Source organism: Labeo rohita, chromosome 9 (assembly GCF_022985175.1).
Source record: "Labeo rohita strain BAU-BD-2019 chromosome 9, IGBB_LRoh.1.0, whole genome shotgun sequence".
Lineage (NCBI taxonomy): Eukaryota > Metazoa > Chordata > Actinopteri > Cypriniformes > Cyprinidae > Labeo > Labeo rohita.
Window position 1 is genome coordinate 66297 of NC_066877.1, and position 23296 is coordinate 89592.

The 23296-nt window shown below is 43.6% G+C and overlaps 1 protein-coding gene across 1 annotated transcript in view; it reads right to left on the bottom strand.

Moving 5' to 3' along the window:
• si:dkey-11f4.7 (piezo-type mechanosensitive ion channel component 2) overlaps nt 1-23296 on the bottom strand; it is a 169845-nt gene that overhangs the window by 58040 nt on the left and 88509 nt on the right. Inside the window, 4 exon segments of the mRNA XM_051118918.1 lie at nt 3365-3558; nt 4072-4238; nt 4733-4801; nt 10532-10640. Coding sequence (XP_050974875.1) covers nt 3365-3558; nt 4072-4238; nt 4733-4801; nt 10532-10640 — 539 coding nt within the window.

Sequence of the window (23296 nt, forward strand, 5' to 3'; positions counted from 1 at the left end):
AACCGTGGCGTGGCTTAGCTCAGGGAAGACAGCAGCAATTTGACTTGGCTTGTGAAGATCTGCTGTAACCTGGCTTGACTCAGGAACAACATGGCTTGACTCAGGAACAACATGGCTTGACTCAGGAACAACATGGCTTGACTCAGGAACAACATGGCTTGACTCAGGAACAACATGGCTTGACTCAGGAACAACATGGCTTGACTCAGGAACAACATGGCTTGACTCGTGGGGAACAGCTGTGACTTGGCTTGACTCGTGGGGAACAGCTGTGACTTGGCTTGACTCGTGGGGAACAGCTGTGACTTGGCTTGACTCGTGGGGAACAGCTGTGACTTGGCTTGACTCGTGGGGAACAGCTGTGACTTGGCTTGACTCGTGGGGAACAGCTGTGACTTGGCTTGACTCGTGGGGAACAGCTGTGACTTGGCTTGACTCGTGGGGAACAGCAGTATCTTGGCTTGACTCATGGGGAACAACGGCTGTGACTTGGCTTGATTCATGGGGAACAACTGTGTCCTTGCTTGACTCATGGAGAACAACAGCTGTAACTTGGCTTGATTCATGGAGAACAGTAGCTTTGGCTTGACTTGACTCTGTTGCTTGACTTGACTCTGTTGCTTGACTTGACTCTGTTGCTTGACTTGACTCTGTTGCTTGACTTGACTCTGTTGCTTGACTTGACTCTGAAGCTTGGCCGGACTCTGAAGCTTGGCCGGACTCTGAGGCTTGGCCGGACTCTGAAGCTTGGCCGGACTCTGAAGCTTGGCCGGACTCTGAAGCTTGGCCGGACGCAGTAGCTTGACTTGACCCTGGAACTGGACTTGACTTGGGAGCCTGACTGGACTTGGAAACTTGACTTGACCCTGGAACTCGACTGGACTCGGAAGCTTTTGACCCTTGAGCAGCAGCTGTAGCTTGACTTGACCTTGGAGCTTGACTTGACCTTGGAGCTGCAACTGTAGCTTGATTTGGTTCTGCAGCTTGACTTGGTTCTGCAGGAACAGTAGCTGTCATTTTAGCTGCCCATACAGCCATTAGGGGTGAGTCCAGTACGTGTGCCATCATGAGGCGTGGCTTGGAGACAGTGATTATCTTGTGGAGTGGCTCTGGGATGGCAGCCATCTTGTGAACTGGCTTGGGGAAGGCGGCCATCTTGTGGATTGGCTCTGGGAAGGCGGCCATCTTGTGGACTGGCTCTGGGACGGCGGCCATCTTGTGAACTGGCTTGGAGATAGCAGCCATCTTGTGAGCTGGTTGTAGGAGGGTAGCCATGACAGGTGCAGACTCCGGACGGGCAGGAATGGCGTGAGCAGGCCCTGGAGCGGCAGGCATGGCGTGAGCAGGCCCTGGAGCGGCAGGCATGGCGTGAGCAGGCCCTGGAGCGGCAGGCATGGCGTGAGCAGGCTTTGGCTTGGTGGATGTGGCTTGAACAGGCTGTGGTGTGGTGGTTACTGCGGGATTGCGGGGTCCCTCGTCCGCAATCCCAACAGTGTATGATGATCCGCTTAGGAGTAGGGCATGATCAATATATTTCTCTAGTGACCAATGAATCTTTCCCCCAGGTAGCCATGAACGAATGGGATCGTTTAAACCCACCCGAAAAATGTCCTTCAGTGCCACGTCATTAAAATCAACAAGGTAACACAGTCCACAAAATTCCTCTACATACTCCTCTATAGCCTTGTCCCCTTGACGAAGGCAGAGGAGACGAGATACTGTTGGGTTCATGTTGGCTGAACGTTTCCGCTGGATTCTTGGTAGGCGAAGTATTCTGTAACGAAGACGCAGAGGTGGAATCCAAAAGCGGATGTTTATTAAAACAACAGCAAACATACACAATGAACCGTAATCCAAGCAGGCAGTGAGTAAAAGCAGGCAGTGGGTCAGATAACGAGAGAAACAGTCCAGTATAACAAACGTAACAATGGGGGTAATCCAGAGAGCGATGGTCAGAGGCAGAAATAGGTCAAACCTTGTAATCAGTCCACACAAGCAAACAATCCAAACAGGGGTGATCCGTAAACTCAGAAATCCATAAACAAAGCAAAACAGCAACAGGTAATCCAACAGAGTAAAGTTTACAACGCTCGGTAAGGCAGGTTTAACTGGCAATACTTCGCAACATGCAAGCACATGGTGAGTCCTTATATACTGCCAAACAGGAAGTGACAGTAGAAGCAGCAGAGGGAGCATGCAGGCAGTACTGGGGTGAGGGCTCCCTCTGCTGGCTTGGCGTTACAACTTGACAGTATTCTCAAGCTTGCGGTCATCCCTGTTGCTTGTGAAACTTTTCCTACTCAATTTCTTCCTTCCAGTCAACTTTGCATTTAATATGCTTTGATACAACACTCTGTAAACAACCACCCCATTCAGTAATGACCTTCTGTGACTTGCTCTCTTTGTGGAGGGTGTCAATGATTGTCTTCTGGACCATTGCCAAGTCAGCAGTCTTCCCCATTAGTGTGGTTTCAAAGAACAAGAGATACCCGTAATATATACTGTAGGGATGGTCTCGAATGTAAATCAAATGTAAATATTCTAATATTTTGAGATATTGGCCTGTTGGTGGGGCCTGTTTTTCAACAGTCTATAGGTACACATACTGTCCCCAGTCTGTAGAAAAAAATCTGTCATCACAACTGTTCCAAGGAAATCATGTATTATGGACAATAATGACTATAGACCAATAGCACTAATGTCTGTTGTGATGAAATGTTTGGAAAAAAGTCTGGTTTCCTTGCTAATCAGGTACAGGATCCAAGCTTGGTCTGGTAACCTCTCTGAACAATTAAAAAAACAGACTTTCTCACATTATCCAGATGGCCATGAAAGTTGTGGACCTCAAAGACTATCCATCTCTCCAGAAACATTATTTGAGCAGTCTGTGCACAGATGGGCCCATAAGATACTGGCTGATCCTTCTCACATCTAACACCCTGAGTACATGCTTTTGCCTTTAGTAAGAAGGTATAAAGTGCCCGAATGTCGATTCGATCGGTTCAAAAACTCTTTTGTGCCTGCTTTTATTAGAATTTTGAATGTTAAGGACAATGGCCAGTGACTTGGCTCTGGATAGCATTGATCATTTAACTCTTTGCATTATTTTATATAATTTATTCTTATTTATTGCTGGTATTGTTATTTAATATTGGTTTTATGGGTTAGGAAGTTGTGTAATAGTGGTTGTTTCGTTGTGCACTGTAACTTTTGATATACTGTCTACATGCCTTGCCTCAAGATTGTACCCACTGTTGTTTCCCCATATTTCTACCTTCGTCTATCCATCCTGAGGCCACCTGATCCTGTAAGTGCTTTACCAAAACCAGTACCTTACTGTACATGTATAATGTTCTTGGCATACCTGGAAAGGCTGCTGCCCCATGAGTGGACACTGCTGAGTTTGACATAGTCACATCGGTAACTGCTCATGGCTGGATGTGAAGTGGATATTTCTTGTATATTCTCTTTGGTTGTTTCCAGTGATGTTTCTGTGTTTTGTCTGGACAGCCAGTTTTTGTAAAACTGATGAATACTGTCATGAGAGACATCCCTGCCCTGACAAAACAAAAGTTTTACTTAAATTATATTAGAAAATAAATGATAAGCCATATAGTCTTACCGCTTTACATTGTTTCACAGTGATAATTTATAGCAAAGGTTAATGATGTGTAGTTTTAAAAACATGTAATTTATGTTGTAGCTTGGCACCAAAATCACCTCTTCTGCTTGACAGAGGCTGTCTAACCACAAAATCAGAATTCATTCACCCCACTGGACAGCATATTTAGAAAACAATAAATGTGTGAGCAAGTGATTGAGTTCAGATGCAGCTAGGGTCTTTCAACAAAGTACCTCTGGTAACCAAACTTATCAAACCTAATGAAGTTAAATAAATAAAGTAAGATTGCAGAGCATGGCATAGCGGCAGACAAATAGGGGCTGTGGCTGTCATGGAGGAATGAGTTTCATTTCATTTTAGATTGTGCTACAATCTTTATCTGAATAATCATACATATCATTGTAAGCAGGCAATGGAATAAAATATGACTGGCAGAATACTGACATTACCTTGTTCTGTTGTATGCTCAGTAGAGTTTTCTCAAAGTGAAGCACTTTAGAGATATCCAAACTATCCTTACAGAGTGACTTAAGACCAGATATTACATCCTCAGTAAGACGAAGAAGAAAAACCCAGAAAAATTTCAAAGTGTCAAGTGTTCGCTTAAGTATGTGCTCTGCAAGAAAAGGAGAGTAAACAGTTAAAGAAAATAATACGAATACCAACAATTAAATGAATATATGTATTGGCAATCAAAAGATCTATTAATCTACTAATCTACTAATCTAATCTACTAAATTCTACTAATTTGTGAAAATTTGTTTAAAAATGTTTCAGAATATTTTACCTGAACTAATGTGCCTATATTCAAGTCATGTTTTATGAATTGTTTGAAAACAAGCTTTAAAGGGATCATGACACAAGGAAATAAATTTTACTCTACTATACTGTACTACTACTTTTAGATCTTAAAAAATTGTCAAATAAAGTCAATACAAAAAAGAGCCAAATCATGTAAAATAAAGATTTAAATGTGACAAAAATAATAAATAAATAAACATATTAATATAAATAAAGGCAAGTAATGACGCTTTATCTCAGTCTCAGTCAAGTTTTCTTTTATGATCTGTAATTATTTTTGGAGGATATTAAAGTTGTCAACAGATTTACCTTTTTCTTCCTCTTCTTTTTGACTGAACTCCTCCTGCTGCTCCTCACCAGACTCCTCTTTCTCCATGCCTACGATATAACAATAGACACTTCCTTAGCATTCATTTATGTACCTTTATGGATTTTTATATTTTTCCGTATATGCTAAATAATACCCATCTAGGCACCCCACCGTCTTGAGTTTTCGACACACTAGGGCTTAGAAACAGTGTTCCGGAGCATTGTTTGAAATGAAATGAGGCTGTCATGTGACCTAGGAAAATGAAGCTTTGTTAGCTCACTGACACGTCACACCAGGCTCAAACACAAAGCATGGCAATCACGCTGTCCCATACCCACTATGCATTTACTGCAATGTAATTATTATATTCTTCATGTGATGCCTATATGTATGTAGTTTTTAACTATGTATTATTGTTAATAAAAGTATTACTATTAAAAACAATGACCTTTGAATATCTGTTGCTTATATGTAAATTAAAACACCTTGCGGGCTTAACCACAGTAAGAATAAAAGTACTTCCTCAACTACAAACTTGTTAGCTGCTTGTAAATGCCGTCCTCAGCTCACATTGGTTTGTTTGATATCAACATAGAAAATGCACGAAAATGTGTTTATGAAATTTGGATCCTTTACCTACCTCTGTATTTTAATATCCATTAGTTGAGTGGGTTGTTATATTATATTTGGTATGCTATACATATGGGCTATGGAACCAAATCCAAACAAACACTACATCCAAACACAAACATGACATCTACAATATATTGCAATCATCAGAACTCCAAGGGGTGTATAGATTTTGTATTGCTAATGCACATTTATTAAAATAACATTTTATGTTACCTGTTTAAACACAGCATGGGCTGATTTTGAAGGGGTTACTTTGAATTACTCAAATGAATGGTAATTGTACTGTGTATTATTAGAAAGGACGAAGGAGCTTGATGATACCCTTGTCAACATGATAGTGAAGGATTTACAGCCTTTCTCCATCATGGAACACAAGGGATTTAAAGTATTTGTTAAGAAGCTGGACCCCACCTATGTTCTGCCAACTCTGAAAACTGTGAAGTCAGTGGTCAGAAACAAATCCCAAGAGGAGAAGCAAAAAGGCTATGGCACATGTAAAGAACATCTGTCTGCCTCACAGCTGATATGTGGACCTCCGTCACTTCTATCTGGCAGTCACATGCCACTACACTTACAGCAACACAGATCTAGGCTCTAGGAGTATCAAAGTTCCCAAAATCACATACAGCTGATAACATCAAAAAGGCTTTGTCAGTTCTGATATCTGACTGGAGTCTCACTGGTTCAGTTGCTGCCATTGTGACAGACAATGCAGCCAACATGCTGTCAGGATTTCAGAAGCTGGGACAATGCCATCTCTCTTATTTTGCTCACAGCATAAACCTCATTGTTAAGAGGGCAGTAGAAGACCATGAGGAGTTGGCAGACATCCGTAGCAGAGCCAGGAGAGTGGTGTCTTTTTTCAGTAGCAGCACTAAGGCCACTGAAAAGCTAATCCTTGGCCAAGAAAAGATGGGCAGGCAGCCCCTAAAGATTCTCCAGGAGGTGGACACCAGGTGGAACAGCACACACGATATGCTGCAAAGACTCATTAACCTCAAAGAGCCTGTTGGTGCTGCTTTGGATGGCTTGTCAAGCGACAAGCTGGTACCTTTCAAGTATGCCACTGAAGAGCCTCCTTTGGGAGAAGAAATTGTTGGCTTCAAAGATAATCCCAATCATTAGGATGATTCAGTGTACGGTGGCAGAAAAAACAGCCGTGGCAAAAAAGAGAGCTGGAGAGGTCTCCTAACCTAGTTAGGAGTAACAAGTAGTTACTGAGTTTCAGAATGCCCAAGTGGCATTCTGCTAATGCTAACCAGCCATTTAAATGTATAATAGTAAGCCCATTGGCTGCTTATGCAATGTGAAGCAATCAGCTTGTGCCAAGTCATAGTGAAGTCTGAATTAGTGAATTTAGGTAATTGGGGGTGTAGAGCCAGTGGTTGTTTTCTAGGCAAATATTAATGCATTGAATTTCATGTGAGCTATACTATTGACAGCTGGTGAAAACTGATGAACAGAAGTGTGACATGCACTCTTTTCAGCTTGTTAAAGTTTACTCTTGCTGCCGCATTCTTGATTAGTTGCAGAGCTTTGGTAGAACTGGCTGAAAGATCTGCCAAGAGAGCACTGCAATAGTCCAGCCTGGACAGAAAAAGAGCTTGAACAAGGAGTTGTCTAGCATGCTTATATAGAAAAGACCTGGTTTTCCTAATGTTGTTTACGGCAGATCTGCAGACCGAGCAGTTCTAACAGTGTGGTCTGCGAAATTGACCTGATCATTCAATCACAACTCCAAGTGCGGTTCCTTTGTCATGAGGGTTGACAGGAGGATCTGAGACTGTTTAGAGTCAAGTGGGCAATCTCCATCTCCTTCTAGCCATTTCTCCTTCATTTGTTTCTGCAGTCACCCACATCGTTAATACAACCCCTCACACTGGTGTCTTCCAATAGAATCAAGTGGGGAAGTAAGCGGATGACTGGAATGGATAAGTTTGGAGACTTCGCTTCTGAAAGTGGAGATAAGGACGTGAGTGAGTGTTTGCTGCTAAGATGTGTTTGACAGTTTGTGTTGTGTAGAATTGTGCACTGGTGGTTGTAATTTTATTAATGAAAAATGTGGCAAAGTCTTTAGCTGTTAGGGTTGTCCTTTTTAGCTGTGGAGATATTAGCAGAGAAGGAAGAGAGGAGTGACCAATACACACTAAGAACAGTAGGATTTTGTGATTTGCGCCACACCCTTTCTGCAGCCCTGAGTTTAGAACGATGCTCATGGAGAACATCAGGTTAAGAGTGAGGAGTAAGTGATCCAAGGTGTGCAGTGAAGTAACCAGCACATGATCAGTGGAGCAGTTGTGTGTGTAAATAAGGTCCATTTGGTTACCAGATTTGTGTGTAGCCACAGTTAACACTCGCTTGAGATCAAAGAGGCAAGCAAAGTGTGGAAGTCTGCAGACTTGATCCAAGTCTTTGTCAGGGCCATGAGGTTGAGCCTAGAATAATTTATAATAGATGTAATTGAATATGCTTTGTTTACCACAGACGGGCAATTCCCGAGACCAACAGAAAAAGAGAGTAACGTATTAGCGGACAGATGCATAATGCGCAGGTTATCAGGATTGCACTGCCTACAGTGTGTGATGTGTGGTTTTGCGAGTGTTGGTTATAGTAGGGATTTGGAAACACATAATAAAGATGGGTAATAAAAACTGAAACAGGAGTGAAACAAGTTGCAGAAAAGAGGATAGGTAGGACAGGTAGTTTCAATTATTTACACTCTTCGGTTTTCACACTTGGGTTTCCGCGACCACTGCTGTGGTATACTTACCTTTCTTTCCTTACCTGTTTGATATACTGTAATTGAATTCAACAGGACATCCTTCACTGTTTAACACAACAAAGGGCCAAGCGAGCACATGAAGCTCACAAAGCATGTGATACAGCATGACAGTGGATCAAATGGGTGTCAAAGTTCAAGTTTTTGAAAATAATTACATTATTGTCTCTGTGTAAACTACCAAAATGTGAATTTGTAAAAAACGGTGACATCATGAAGTCTATAGGTGTATGCGCAAAAGTAGTGTTTTTTCTCACAAAGTGACATTACCAGCTACTGGCCTGGTAACCATAATACAGCATTATTAGTCATTGTGAATGTGGATCATTTTGACAATATTGTTGTCTGTACGTAAAACTTTTCAAAGATGTAAAAGAAAAAAAATATATAAATGTGATATATGCAGTAATGTAAAATTCAATAGAGGAATTTAAAGCCTATTCCAGGTTAAAATTCATATTTGCAGCTATCCATTTTTGCAGAGGTTTTTACCGGTCTTGCACTGCATTCAGCCTTACATTTTGTCAATTTATCAAAAGAACCTATAATGATATTCTATTGCTTGATTTACAGAAACTGTATTTAAAAATTTACAAACAAGGTTTCAGATCTTAAAGGGGTCAAAGGATGCGAAGTTCACTTTTACATGTTGTTTGAACATTAATGTGTGTTGGCAGTGTATGTACACATCTACCCTATAATGATAAAAATCCATGCAGTGGTTTTTAATTAGTAAAAATAATATCCTCTTTTTCAAATCGAGCCATTCTCAGATGCTTGTCCCAGAGGCCGCTCCCACAATAGCTGATTGACATGAGCGTCTTACCTCAGACCCACCCTAATTCAGCTGTAACAGTCCGACCTCCATTGTTTCGATGCTGGAGCAGGGATGTAAATTAAACAAGAATATCTCAGATTGAGCGATTGAGGTGTTGCTGGATGCAATAATGAACATGGTGGTCATCATTTACTCCCGACATCTGAGCCACTTTAGATGCAGTGGATTATGTTGGTTTGTGAAGGGAATGTGCCTCCCGATCTACATAAACACGTCTATGTTCGTGCAAATCATTCGTGATCTAGCTTCACCTACAGCAGAAGTGAGTATAAGGGTTTTTTTTTTTTTTTTTTTTTTTTTTTTTTTTTTAAATGAATCTCTGCAATCACCTTTCCTAATAACATGCTAGTTAGCAAGTTTTAAGGCTAAATGCACTAAATGCAGCTAAAGTAAACAATCGTCACTCCACAGAGAGAAACATTAACTTCCAAAGGAAAAATCCATCAGAATGGCTTGATTTTTGTGGAGCTCATTTTGACAAGGTAAAAAGGGTGTAATTTTACACTACCATTGAAAAATTTTAACCAAAGTATATTATAGACGTTTCATTAAGACCCTAAATAATCATATCAACTTGTGAAAAATGGGCATCCGATGACCTCTTTAAAGGTTTTAGATAATTGTTATATCAAGTTAGATACTACCTCTATAATACAAACTTGTAATAATCAGAATCAGAAAGCTTTATTGCCAAGTATGTTTCCACATACAAGGAATTTGTTCTGGTGACAGAAGCTTCCAGTACACAGAGACAATAATAACAACAACAACAACAACAACACAGATAATAAAAAAAATATATGATTATAAAATACACATGTATATGAAAACAAAAATAGACAAAAAATTGTATGTACAGTGGTGGTATATAGATGGAATAGAATAGAATTTACAAGGCATGAAATAAGATGTAGAGTATTTTTAAGTAAAATAAAAGTGGTATTGCACATATTTTTATTGAACAATAGGGAGAATATTTAAAGGGGTCATCCGCTGCAACTTTTATATGTTGTTTGAACATAAATGTGTATTGGCAGTGTGTGTACACAACTGTATTTATTCAAGAGAGCAGTAGTTGTTTGTCTGTTTTGTTTAGTAGAAAGCAGAGATTCACCAGATGGATGCTAGGCAGAGTCGTTTTAAAGCCAAAGTATCGGAGCTTGACAAGTGCGCCGACATGCTTTCACGCTTGCACATTTTACAATGCATGAACAGTGCCAGTGCCAACTAAAATGTTCAACAAAACATAAGAGTGATAAAAAAAAAAACGGCATAAGATTGTGTGGTGTGTATTGCCGAATGTTCAGCAGTTCATCCCTGGTAAAATGTTTTGTGTTTGACAACAGGAGAGCTCCACACTGTGGCGGCCATCCACGGCACCATCTTGGATTTGGAGAATAATAAGAAGAATAATGATAATAATCAAACAATTTGATGACTATACCACCTAGAGAAGTCACATAGTAAACCCAAAAGATGTAATGGAACTAAAAATAAATAATAAGTCAAGTACAAGATTCCATGCAAAACATAGTTTAGAAACTGTACCCTCTTGTCTGTGCAACTGTCTTTTGACTTTCGTTTGTTCTTCTTGCTCTTGACGTTCATGGTCTTTTAGGGCTGCTTTGTAGCCTGCCACCCAAGCCTCGTAGGCCAACTGTTGGTGAAAAAGAAAATGGCCAGTAGCTGTATTTGCATTCACACTGGCTCACAATGCACATGCTGTTGTGAGTTAATTATATATTGTATACATCCAGTTAAAATAAAAATGTTTCAGTTTAATTAATTCATTAATGATACTTCGAACACATCTAACAGAGACATTGTGGATTCAGGACTGTCCAATCATGTCAAAAAAAAAAAAAAAAAAAGGTCTTCACAACTTCGCCTAGGGGATTATCCATCTTCTATGGCTACTCAGTGACAAAGCTATTTGTGCTCATTAATCCCACTGTAATTGTTGAAATTCTGCAGGACAACATGTAGGTGCTAGTAATTTAATCGCACTCTGTTCATGCCATTATGAGTAATTTTGAATAATTTATAGGAGATAAGTGATATCTAGTGTGCCAGTGTGTGAACTCATTTCCCAAGTTTGAATCAATTCTGTGTAAAACATATCAATTTCGTATTATGAAAATCATCACCAAATTATATTCTGTAAAAGCAAGAAAATTGGGAACCATGTGGACAAGTTGTTTAATGTGAAGGTAAGGAAAGATAATTACTCCCCCAACCGTCCGTACGCACATGAATTTGTTCTTAACCTTGTCCTAATGTGAGTGAATTTGGAGTATTCTAAATGCCACATGCACAAGGTTAGTCATTTGCATGAAACACCCAGACCATCTCCATATAAGGGCTTTCCGCACAACCTTTCCCTACATCAATACTCAACGCAACCCCAAATGACCATGTCAAATGTCTACAAGCTGCAACTGTGTAACTGTCCTGAGCTTACATCCATGAGAAGTTTGGCAGGACTCTCTAGTAGGTTCAGTAGATGTGCCCCTATAGGAAAGTAAAGCCAGTGGCAGATTTACTTGTCTGAGAATTGTTTTTGCGTTTTGCGTTTTTATTTTTATTTTTATTTTTTACGGCCTGCTCTGCCATTCTGTTTGATTGGGATATGATGTATGATCTCACATGCATTAGTAAAGTTGGGACCTAAACGGCGGTTCATTATCAGTCACTATTTGCTTAAGATTACCAAACCTTGCAATGAAATTGACAAGTTTTTGAATGACTGCTTTGCTTGATGTTTTGGAAAGAGAGAGTGTCTTCAGCCAACATGAGAAGTAGTCAATGACTACCAAGTACGTTTTACTGTTGGGTCGTTTAGTGTCAAATCAACCAAATTTCAAAAACTTCCCCAGCTCAAATTTTTGATTTTGCTAATATTTTTTTTTCTTTAGAAAGATGAAAAATGGCATCTACGCTAACATTAGTCTGTTTCATTCTTATTTCGAGGTCACTGCAGCCACCCGGATCCAGTCCATATCCAGATCAGATGGTGGATCAGCACCTAGAGATGACCTCTACAGCCCTGAAAGTCAGCGGAGACCAGGACAACTAGATGTGCCCCAGAGACTGATCCTCTCCCAAGACCTCGTCACCTAACTGCCATTGGCACAAGACCACAGGAACCAGATGAGTCTTCTGCACAATCTGACTTTGCTGCAGCATAGATTTAAACTGCATATTTTGTCTGGCCAGAGGAGAACAGCACACTATTTCGGCACACTATTTCCCCGTTTAATACTGTAAAGCTGCTTTGACACAATTTGCATTGTTAAAAGCGCTATACAAATAATTGTGACTTGACTTGACTTGACTTTCAGAGCTAAGCCAAATTACAGGGGGTTAAAAATGACATCAGAAAGATGGCAGCATCATAATGTTATTTTTTTACACAGAGATTGTTAGCTCTATTAGTAAAATCTGTTGACTTTAACACTCTTTGTTGTATTATGTGCCAATGGTGAGCATTTAAAAAAATAGGGCATTTTTTCTCCAAAGTTTGCATGGCTGTAAGAAGTGTTGAAGAAATCTTAATGCCCTTTTAGATATTGGGTCCTAATAAATTTAGTTAAAATGTACATCTACATCCAAATGTGACCCCCAATGTCACTACTATACATTGACACAATAGTAACCAAGATGATTTGAATATAAAATAATAAAAAGATTTGAACAGTTACAATAAATATGCTGAGAAAAATGCAAATATGAATATTTACTGTGTTGAGGCATGCTGAAGTCGCATTTGGTCTTGTGCTGTATCGCATACCTTGTTAGTTTTGTACACTTGCTTGGCCCTTCGTTGCGATAAACAGTGTGTTTAAGCACCAGCAAAACTTGTACACTGTAAAGAAATACTCTTTGAAAAAAGCTGTCAGTCAGCGGAAGTTAAAGCAGCGTGTAAGTATATTTATGTTTTGTCTCATTAGTGTTTAGTGCAGTTTTCATTGCTAGGAAATGCTTGTTTTGTTTACTGTGTTGAGACATCCTGAAGTCGTGTTCGGTCTTGTGCTGTATCACATACTTTGACAGTTTTTGTCCAGCTGAATTCAATTAAAATTTTGTCAGACGGGTATAAAAAAAAAAGTTTAGTATACCGTGGCAGCAATCACGGCAGCCCTCGTGTGAAGCTCAAAGAGTGTAAAGACCAGCTCTACCTGTGCGACCCAACCAAGCAAGGACACAGGACGTAAGTATCTCTGTCTGTTCATTCTCTTTTCTACAACTCACTTTTTTACGACTGATTTTTACAATGTGTTTCCAAATCCCTACTATTACTACCACCCACAAACCACACATCACACACTGTAAGCAGTGCGATCCTTACAACCTGTGCGTTTTGCCTGTGTCTGCTAATACACCACTCTTTTTTATAATCGGTCTCTGGAATTGCCCGTCTGTGGTAACAAAACAGATTTCATTACATCTAATACTAGTCATTCAAGGCTAAACCTCATGGCCCTGACTGAGACCTCGATCAAACCAGAGGACAATGCTACATCTGCAGCACTCTCCAATAATTTCTCATTTTCTCACACCCTACATCTGACTGGAAGTGGTGGAGGTACTGGTCTGCATCTCTCTTAAGATTGGAAATTTAATCCTTTACTATCTCTGGGTATCAACAGCTCTTTTGAATCACATTTAGCTACTATCACCCACTCTCTTAAAATCCATTTCGTAGTTGTTTATCGACCCCCAGGACCACTAGGTAACTTAGATGTGCTGCTATCAACCTTTGATACTCCTTTGGTAGTCCATTAGTTATGCTTGGAGACTTAAACATCCACCTAGAAAACCTCAGGCTGCAGACTTCCATACTCTGCTTGACTCTTTTGATCTCAAGCAAGTGTTAACTACAGCTACTCACAAATTTGGCAATTAACTGGACCTTATTTACATGTTACTGATCATGTGCTGGTTATTGCACACCTCGGATCACTATCCTCCTCACTCTTAACTGTAACATGGTTCCTGACACAACACATACCCCTCCACATGTCATTATTTGACATAGCCTACACTCACTCTCACCCTCTCAGCTATCTGCTATGGTTTCATCTTCACTTCCTCCTCCTAAACAATTCTCATCACTTGATCCTAACAGTGCTACTGTTGTGTTTCTGCCATGTCTCTGCCTTTCTCAGACATAAAAACCTCCTGGACAGCCAACAGTCTGACTTCAGAAGTGGACATTTAACCAAGACTAAGACCTAAGACAGACAAGACCTTCTTCCGAATCTCCAATAGTTCGCTTGCTGAATCTTTTCGCTTCTTTTGACACCACCAGATACTCCTGTCAACCCTATTGGCAAAGGCTCCCACACGGAAATAACCTATATAAACATATCTGTTTTAATATAGGTTTTGATATAGGTTTTTAATATATGTAACATATATAAAATTGGCTGTTTTCCTATATTATATGTACATATATGTACATGCACATATATGTACATATAATATAGGAAAACAGCCAATTTTATATATGTCACATATATTAAAAACCTATATCAAAACCTATATTAAAACATATATGTTTATATAGGTTATTTCCGTGTGGGTAAATTCCATAACATGCCAATTACATGTGATACCAATTTCACGTGTTCGCACATACGTTTTTTGCATTTTTTTTTTTTTTTAGTTTGTTCTTAGTTATTGCCTTGATAATAGAAAATATGAGCTAGGCATCATGTATGACAGTTGCCAAAGTGAGATATGAGCTAAAATGACCAGATCCTGCCATGAGCTATATAGGAGACATATCTTGTATGTACATATAGGGCTTTTTTGTTTATATAAAGCAGCAATACAGGAGACCTATATGGCCTGTATATGCACATATATGCACCTCAATTTTGCCTATATGTGGCATATATACGCATATATGCAGCATATATATTATCATATATGTGCATATATACTGCATATAGGTTTCATATATGCGCATATATCCTCATATAGGTTCTTTCCATGTGGGCTATCTCAGGAACCACACTCTAGTGGTTTGAGTCTTACCTCTCAGATAAGTCCTTCAAGCTATCTTGGAGGGGTGAGGTGTCCAAGCCACAAAACTAGCTATTGGGGTACCTCAGGGCTTAATTCTTGGACCACTTCTCATCTCTGTCTACATGGGCTCACTAGGTTCTGTCATTCAAAAACATGGCTTTTTATATCACTGCTATGCTGATGACACTTTTCAACTCTACCTCTCATTCCATTCTAATGATCTGACGTTAGCAGCTTGCATCTCAGCATGTCTAACAGACATTTTTTGCTAGATGAAGGACCACCACTTTCAACTCAGCCTTGCCAAGACAGGACTGCTTGTGGTTTCAACAAACCTATCACTTCATTACAATTTGACCATCCAGCTAGGCACATCAACCATAACTCCTTCAAAGACTGCCAGAAATTTTGGAGTTTAAGTCTGAATTTCAGAAACCATATTTCTAAAATGGCCCGGTCCCGCAGATTTGCTTTATACAACATTAGGAAGGTCAGGCCCTTTCTTTTGGAACACACTACAACTACAACTCTTATTTTGTCCAAGCTGGATTATTGTAATCTTGACAGGTCTTCCAGTCAGATCTGTCAAACCTCTACGATTAATCCAGAATGCGGCTGCAATATTAGTCTTTAACGAGCTGAAAAGAATACATGTCACACATAGGATGTTTGCCTACAAAACCACCACTGACTCTGCACCCCTTTACCTAAATTCACTACTTCAGGCTTATTTGCCCTCTAGAAGCTTGCGTTTTGCCACTGAATGGCGCATTATAGTGCCATCCCAAGGAGGCACAAAATCACTTTCACAGACTTTTACATTAATTGTTCCCTCTTGGTGGAATGACCTGCCCCTCTCAATGTGAGCAGCTGAGTCCTCAGCCATCTTCAAGAAAAACACGTCTTCCATCTTCATTTGACCCTCAAATTCCAGCATTCTCTATTTCAATTCTACTTTATCTATTTCTTTTCTATTTTTCATTAAAAAAAAACCTTGATCCCTTGACATTTGCACTCTCTTGTCTATGCAATTTCTAACTACTTGTTTTTTGTTTTTTTTTTAAAGCCTTTAACAATAGCTTTCTGTTCTTTTTCTATTCTATATACTTGTTTTATTTTTATTTATTATAAAAAAATACCCCTCTAACACTAGCATTTTCTATTTCTTAAAAAAAAGACTTATATCTACTTGTTTTCTTTTTATTGATTATAAAAATAATAATAATAAAACAAACAAAAACAACAGCAGCAACAGCAACAACAACAACAACAAGAAGCTATGTGTACTGCATTGGGCTATCTGAGACTTGTTATAGCACTTACATATTATTGCTCTTTTGTTGGTTTTGATCGCTTTGAATAAAAGTGTCTGCTAAATGACTAATTGTAAATGTAATGTATCATCTGTGAATAGCACCATGTAAGTAAGTGGCAGGCTGTGCATTTCACACCTAGGTCTTCAGTGGTGTCCACTACCTTGGTGCTTTCTCAACAGGTGGACAAGCATGCACCTCAGCATGGCATAGTTGGCATTTCGTAGGACACATAGGATCTACGAGGACACACTACTAGGTCCACGTTGGGTTACATATGTAACCATTGTTCACTGAGAGGGAATGAGATGCTGTCTGGTTACATCTCCTTCAGACAACAAGTTGGTTGCCCTTTTATACTTTACACTCCATACTTTTATACTAGGCACCCAACTATGACATCACAGGGCATGTAGACCAATAGGATTGGCATTGTTCCCCTTCAGGAACTCGAGCCGCGTCGAAACGCTTTGGGAACGCCTTCAGCGTGACCGCGCTCTGAAACACGTGTGCAATCAGACCAATAGAAGAATGAGACGTCATAGGCGGGTGACGTCACTGACCAGGAAGCATAAAAGCACGTGCGCCAGAACGAGCGTCAGCTTCTGTCTTTCAGCAGCGCTCTGTGTTTTGTCTGTGCTGTTCCCGTTTTGGTTGCTAGTTTGCGCCACTTTTCTTTTGGAACAGATGTCAAAAAAGACCGAAAAAACAAAGAACGTTAGCAAGCCAGGTTTTAGAGCGTGTTCCTCCCTGCTCTCGTTACATCTCGAGTGGGGATACACACGCTCTATGCGTGGCTTGCTTGGGAGCGGAGCATGTGGCATCGGCCCTCGAGGGGGGCGACTGCCCGCATTGTGACGTGCTTCCCATGCGTCTGCTCCGCTCCCGGAAGGCTCTCTTCTCTGCGGAGGGAGCCTTCACCAGCGTTCCCCGCGGGTCTGGTCCCGCTTCCACCGAGGCGGAGCGGCGGCTGCACTCGTGGGGTTCGCAATCTGGTGGATCTGGTGGAGAGTATGGAGACGGGTGACCCCCTATCTCCTGCCTCACCCACCAGATCCGCTGCCCGGCCCTCGGGATCGGAAGCCCGCGCTGCGGTTTCTTCCCCCCGGGGGTCGGCCTCCACGCTCCCCATATCTTTCTCTGAGGAGGTTGATGTGGTGAGTGTTGATGAGGCTGCAGCACCACAGTTTCCCCAGTACGAGGAGCTGTTGGAGGTGGTGACTCAGGCGGTGGCCAAGCTAAACATTGATTGGCCCGCCGAGCCATTAGTTGAGCCGCAGAAGAGTAAATTGGACGAGAGGTTTCTGCGGTCTCGACCACCTACAGCACGCCGGAGCCTTCCATTCTTTCCTGATCTCCACACTGAGGTGTCGAGATCATGGAATTCGCCCTTCTCGTCCCGCTTGTTCATCCCTGCCTCATATAACTATGGGTATGTGGCAGGGTCGGATGAGTGAGGGTATAGAGCGATACCTCGGGTGGAACAGGCGCTCGCAAGCTATCTGTCCCCCGAGTCTGCATCGTCTCTGAAGGCTCCGGTCTTGCCCTCCAAGCCGCTGCGTGTCACCTCAGCGCTGGTGGGCAAGGGGTACATGGCTGCGGGTCAGGCTGGTGCGTGTCTGCACACCATGTCGGTGTTACAGGCGTACCAGGCTGACCTGCTTAAAGAGCTGGACGAAGGCGAGGAGATAAAAGACAGCGATATCTCCGAGCTCAGGAGGACCGCTGATTTGTCTCTCTGTGCCACCAAGGAGACCACCCATGCCATTGGGCGGTCTATGGCAGCCCTGGTGGCCACGGAGAGACATCTCTGGACGCCCCGCTTTCGCCTGCTGGTCTGTTCGGCGACGCCGTCAATGCCGTCGTCGACAGATACCAGGAGGCGCGTAAGCAAGCGGCGGCGTTTCAGCGGTTCTTCCCTCGCCGCCATCCAGCTCACGGGGCTGCTGCGATGGAGCGGCCCGGCCGTCTACCAGCTCCTCGCACTGGGAAGCTCAAAAGCAGAGCATGGCCACTCGCACTCCTCCCCATCAAGAGCGAGTGGTCAAACGCTCTAGGTCGAGGACCTCCCAGGCTAAGCCCGATCTGAGGGTCGTGCTTCAGTCGAAGAGGTCCTCGACCAAGCGGTCCTGACGGCTCGGGACCGCCGAGGGCAGCCCCATCCGGGGGGAAACGGGTCACACCGCAGTATTCGGTGTCCGGGTCCCCCCTGTGCCCTCGGGAGATTGTTCTGCCAACCCTGCCGGTGTTTCAGGGCGCAGCGGTCTCCAGCGAGCATTCACCCCAGTTTTTCCCGCCCAGCAACGTAGCGGGGCTGGGGAGCTCGCCACCCCCGCGGGGGTCACTGGGACCGCTGGTTCAGGTGCTTCCTGCTGGGCAACCGTTTCAGGACACCGTTCCAGCGGCCCACATAACACCAGAGGCCAGCCTCGAGAGGCTGGTTCCCTTAGTAGATCATTTGGCAGCGTGGAAACTACTGCCCAATGTGTCTGCTTGGGTCCTGCATACTGTAGAGCGAGGTTATCGCATTCAGTTCGGCGCACCACCTCCGCCGTTCAACGGGGTCTCTCCCACGCTGGTGGGCCCCGAGCAGGGTCTGGTAATGGAACAGAAAGTAGCTACTCTCCTGAGGAAGGAGGCCATCGAGGTGGTCCCTCCTCATGTAAGAGAGTCCGGGTTCTACAGCCGGTACTTCATTGTTCCAAAGAAGGATGGGGGCTTGCGTCCCATTTTAGATCTGCGTCTTCTGAACCGCTCAGTCAAGCGACTGAAGTTCAAGATGCTCACCATCAAGCAAGTCGTGTCTCAGATCAGGTCCGAGGACTGGTTTGTCACGATAGATCTAAAAGACGCATATTTTCACGTCTCCATCCTTCCTCAACACAGGAAGTTCCTGAGGTTTGCTTTCAGGGGCGAAGCTTACCAATATCGGGTTCTTCCGTTCGGCCTAGCACTCTCCCCCCGCACTTTTACGAAGTGTGTGGATGCAGCTCTGGCTCCTCTGCGACTCCAGGGCATCCGCATACTCAACTACATCAACGACTGGCTGATCCTAGCCCAGTCGGAGATGGTGGCAGTTCGGCATCCAGATGTCATCCTCGCTCACATGAAGGCGCTGGGGTTGAGACTGAACGCCAAGAAAAGTGTGCTTTCTCCACTACACAGGACCACTTATCTGGGTGTGGTGTGGGATTCAACCACGATGCAGGCACGTTTGTCTCCTGCTCGGATCGAGTCGATCCTCACTGCAGTCAAGAGAGTGAAGCTAGGCCGGTCACTCACTGTAAAGCAGTTCCAGCAACTGCTGGGTCTGATGGCAGCAGCGTCCAACGTGATACCTTTTGGCCTGCTGTACATGAGACCCCTACAGTGGTGGCTCAAGACCAAGAGGTTCTCCCCGAGGGGAAACCCACTTCGCATGATCAAGGTCACGCGGCGTTGCCTACGTACCTTGGACATGTGGAGGAAGCCTTGGTTCTTGTCTCAGGGACCGGTGCTGGGAGCTCCTTGCCGCCGCGTAACGCTAGCGACGGACATATCCCTCACCGGTTGGGGAGCGGTCATGAGTGGCCACCCTGCCCGCGGTCTGTGGAGCGGTCGCCAACTCACGTGGCACATAAATTGCCTGGAGATGCTGGCCATGTTTCGAGCTCTGAAACACTTTCTCCCGGACCTAAGAGACCGCCATGTGTTGGTCCGCACCGACAACACCTTGGTGGTCTCGTACATCAACCACCAGGGAGGTCTGCGTTCGCGCCCCTTGTACAAGCTGGCGCACCAGATCCTTGTGTGGTCCCAGGACAAACTCCTCTCGCTGAGAGCAGTTTATGTTCCTGGGCATCTCAACTTGGGAGCAGACATCCTGTCGAGACAAGGGCCGAGGCCCGGGGAATGGATGCTTCACCCCGAGGTGGTAAAGCAGATCTGGAGAGTGTTTGGTCCAGCCCAGGTGGACCTTTTTGCCACAAGGGAGAACACGCAATATCCCCTCTGGTGCTCTCTAGTTCATCCAGCTCCCCTGGGGCTCGATGCCATTTGTACAGACGTGGCCGAGGCTACGTCTGTACGCTTTTCCCCCGATCGCTCTGCTCCCGGGAGTTCTAGAGAGAGTGCGCCGGAACAGGGTGTCCCTCCTTCTAGTAGCCCCGTTCTGGCCAGGCCGAGTATGGTTCTTGGACCTGATTTCTCTCCTCGACGGCTCTCCCTGGGAGATTCCCGTCAGGAGAGATCTCCTCTCACAGGCGGGGGGCTCCATTCTTCACCCCCGGCCAGAGCTGTGGAAGCTCTGGGTGTGGCCTCTGAGGGGGCACACCTCTTAGCTTCTGGTCTCTCAACCGAGGTTGTTGAGACCATCCTCCAGTCTAGAGCTCCCTCCACGAGGAAACTGTACGCCTTGAAGTGGAAGCTTTTCACTTCTTGGTGCGGACACCGCCAGCAAGACCCAGTTAACTGCCCAGTTGGTTCAGTGCTGGAGTTCCTGCAGGATAGGCTATCCTCAGGGTTAACCCACTCCACCTTGAAGGTTTACGTGGCGGCCATTGCGGCCTACCACGCCCCTCTCGGTGGTCTTTCTGTGGGTAAAAACCCCCTTGTTACACGTTTCCTCCGCGGTGCACTGAGGCTGAGGCCTCCTGTACGTCCCTGTGTCCCTTCCTGGGACCTGTCCGTGGTGTTAGAGGCTCTCTGCAGGCCTCCTTTCGAGCCTGTTGAGGAAATTTCTGACAGATTTCTTTCTATAAAGACTGTCCTTCTTCTTGCCCTTTCCTCCCTGAAGAGAGTCGGGGATCTCCAGGCCCTCTCTGTGGCCCCTTCCTTCCTGGATTTCGCTCCAGGCCTTTCAAAAGCTTTCCTTTACCCTTGTCCGGGGTATGTCCCTAAGGTCCCCTCCTCGACACCGCGGCCTGTCGTACTTCAGGCCTTTTGTCCTCCTCCCTTTCGGGACGCTGACCAGCAGAAGCTTAATTGTATGTGTCCGGTGCGAGCACTGGACGCATACGTCCACAGGGCTGCCAGGTGGAGGAAGTCAGATCAGCTGTTTGTCTGTTATGGCCCCCCTAAGAGGGGCCTCCCTGCTTCCAAGCAAACGCTAAGTCGCTGGATAGTGGACGCTATTTGTTCTGCTTATGAGGCCTCTGACCTTCCTCCTCCTCTAGGGGTCAGAGCTCACTCTACCCGGAGCATGGCTGCCTCCAAAGCTTTTCTTGCTGGGGTTCCCATGCAAGATATTTGTAACGCTGCGGAATGGTCCACACCTTTGACCTTTGTGCGGTTTTATGACCTTGACCTGCGGGTCTCGCCTGGTTCCTCTGTCCTTTGTCCTAGCACATCCTAGGCAGGGACTGGGGTCTGGCGGCGTGGGCATCTCGTTGCCAAAGCGTTTCGACGCGGCTCGAGTTCCTGAAGGGGAACGTCTCAGGTTACGTATGTAACCCTGGTTCCCCGAAGGGAACAAGACGCCGCGTCTCGTAGCCATCCTCCTGCGTCCCTGCGAGCGCTGCTTCTCTCCTGGAAGCTGACGCTCGTTCTGGCGCACGTGCTTTTATGCTTCTGGTCAGTGACGTCACCCGCCTATGACGTCTCGTTCTTCTATTGGTCTGATTGCACACGTGTTTCAGAGCGCGGTCACGCTGAAGGCGTTCCCAAAGCGTTTCAACGCGGCGTCTCGTTCCCTTCGGGGAACCAGGGTTACATACGTAACCTGAGACGTTTCACATGCTTCAGACACCAGTCATTCCCTAAAGTGTTTGCTAGAGGACATGCGTAACCTGAGATGTTTTTCTGTGAGTCTCACAAAATATAAATGAAACAGTATATATACTGTATAAATAAGTATAAAAGAGTATAAATGAAACAGACATTAAACAGTCCATCTTGAAAATGGCTTTGTAGATATATCTGTGACCCAATTTCTTCTCCTTTGTCAGCTATTGTGGGTTAAAAAACAACTGTTAAATCTACATGAATATATTTTAGCTTGTGCAGTTTTCTACAGATTTGCAAGATCGATATGGTTTGCTAGCGCTGACTAGTCCAATTATCTAAAAGACATATAAATGCTGACATTACCAAACACTTGATAGATGGCCCCGGAAATCTGATTGGTTAAAGCAACAGTTTATTTTATGTTACAATAATTGTACAACATTTATTTTTAAGCTACATGCACCTGCACTGTTGATTCTGAAGGCCTCAAGGCTGTTTTTTTTTTCACACTGGCAACACCTGATGTCATGTCTCCAGCTGAAAAATGTTTTTTTTTTTTTTTTTTTTTTAAATGAATGTCAGTGATTCTGAAGTTTAGGCAAGCAGAGAAGGCCTTGTTGGCTCTGACAGGCCCACCACTGCTGCCCCTTCCTCAACCAACCAACCAACCAACCAACCCCCCATACCTGAAAAGCAGTTTTCTTCTTTGGAGAAATATTGTCCTGTGTCTTGTCTTTCATCTCCTCTTCCTCCTCCTCACTGTCAGTTTCAAACAGATCATAGCCACAGTCCCCATCTGAACATACAAGCAGGCGCACATACATTTTCACTGTTCATTAAATATTATTCTTAAGATTATTCTGAAGTTTGGTGCCATTGTGCTATGGCTTAACAACTGAAATAAGCACCAGTAAGAAGACAGCTAAATAATATGAAAATATTTGCTTAAAGTGGACTACCATTTTGCTTTGGGCAATATGAGGACTCAGCATGAGCAGCAGATGATGTAACCTCTTGATAAGGAGCAATCTCTTGTTTTGACTTGATTTTCTCCATTCTGTGGGACAATAATGAAACCAGCTTTACACTAACATATATTATTAAAGTACATTAATCATCAGCATTAATCAATGACAAAAAAGAAGAAGAAGAAAGTAACTCCATACTGTTTCTTCAGTATTTCCACAGATTTTTTCTCCATTTCTAATCTTGCTGCCACCTGTTTCTTCACTTTGGCTTCAAACAACTCTGCACCTCTTAAAAT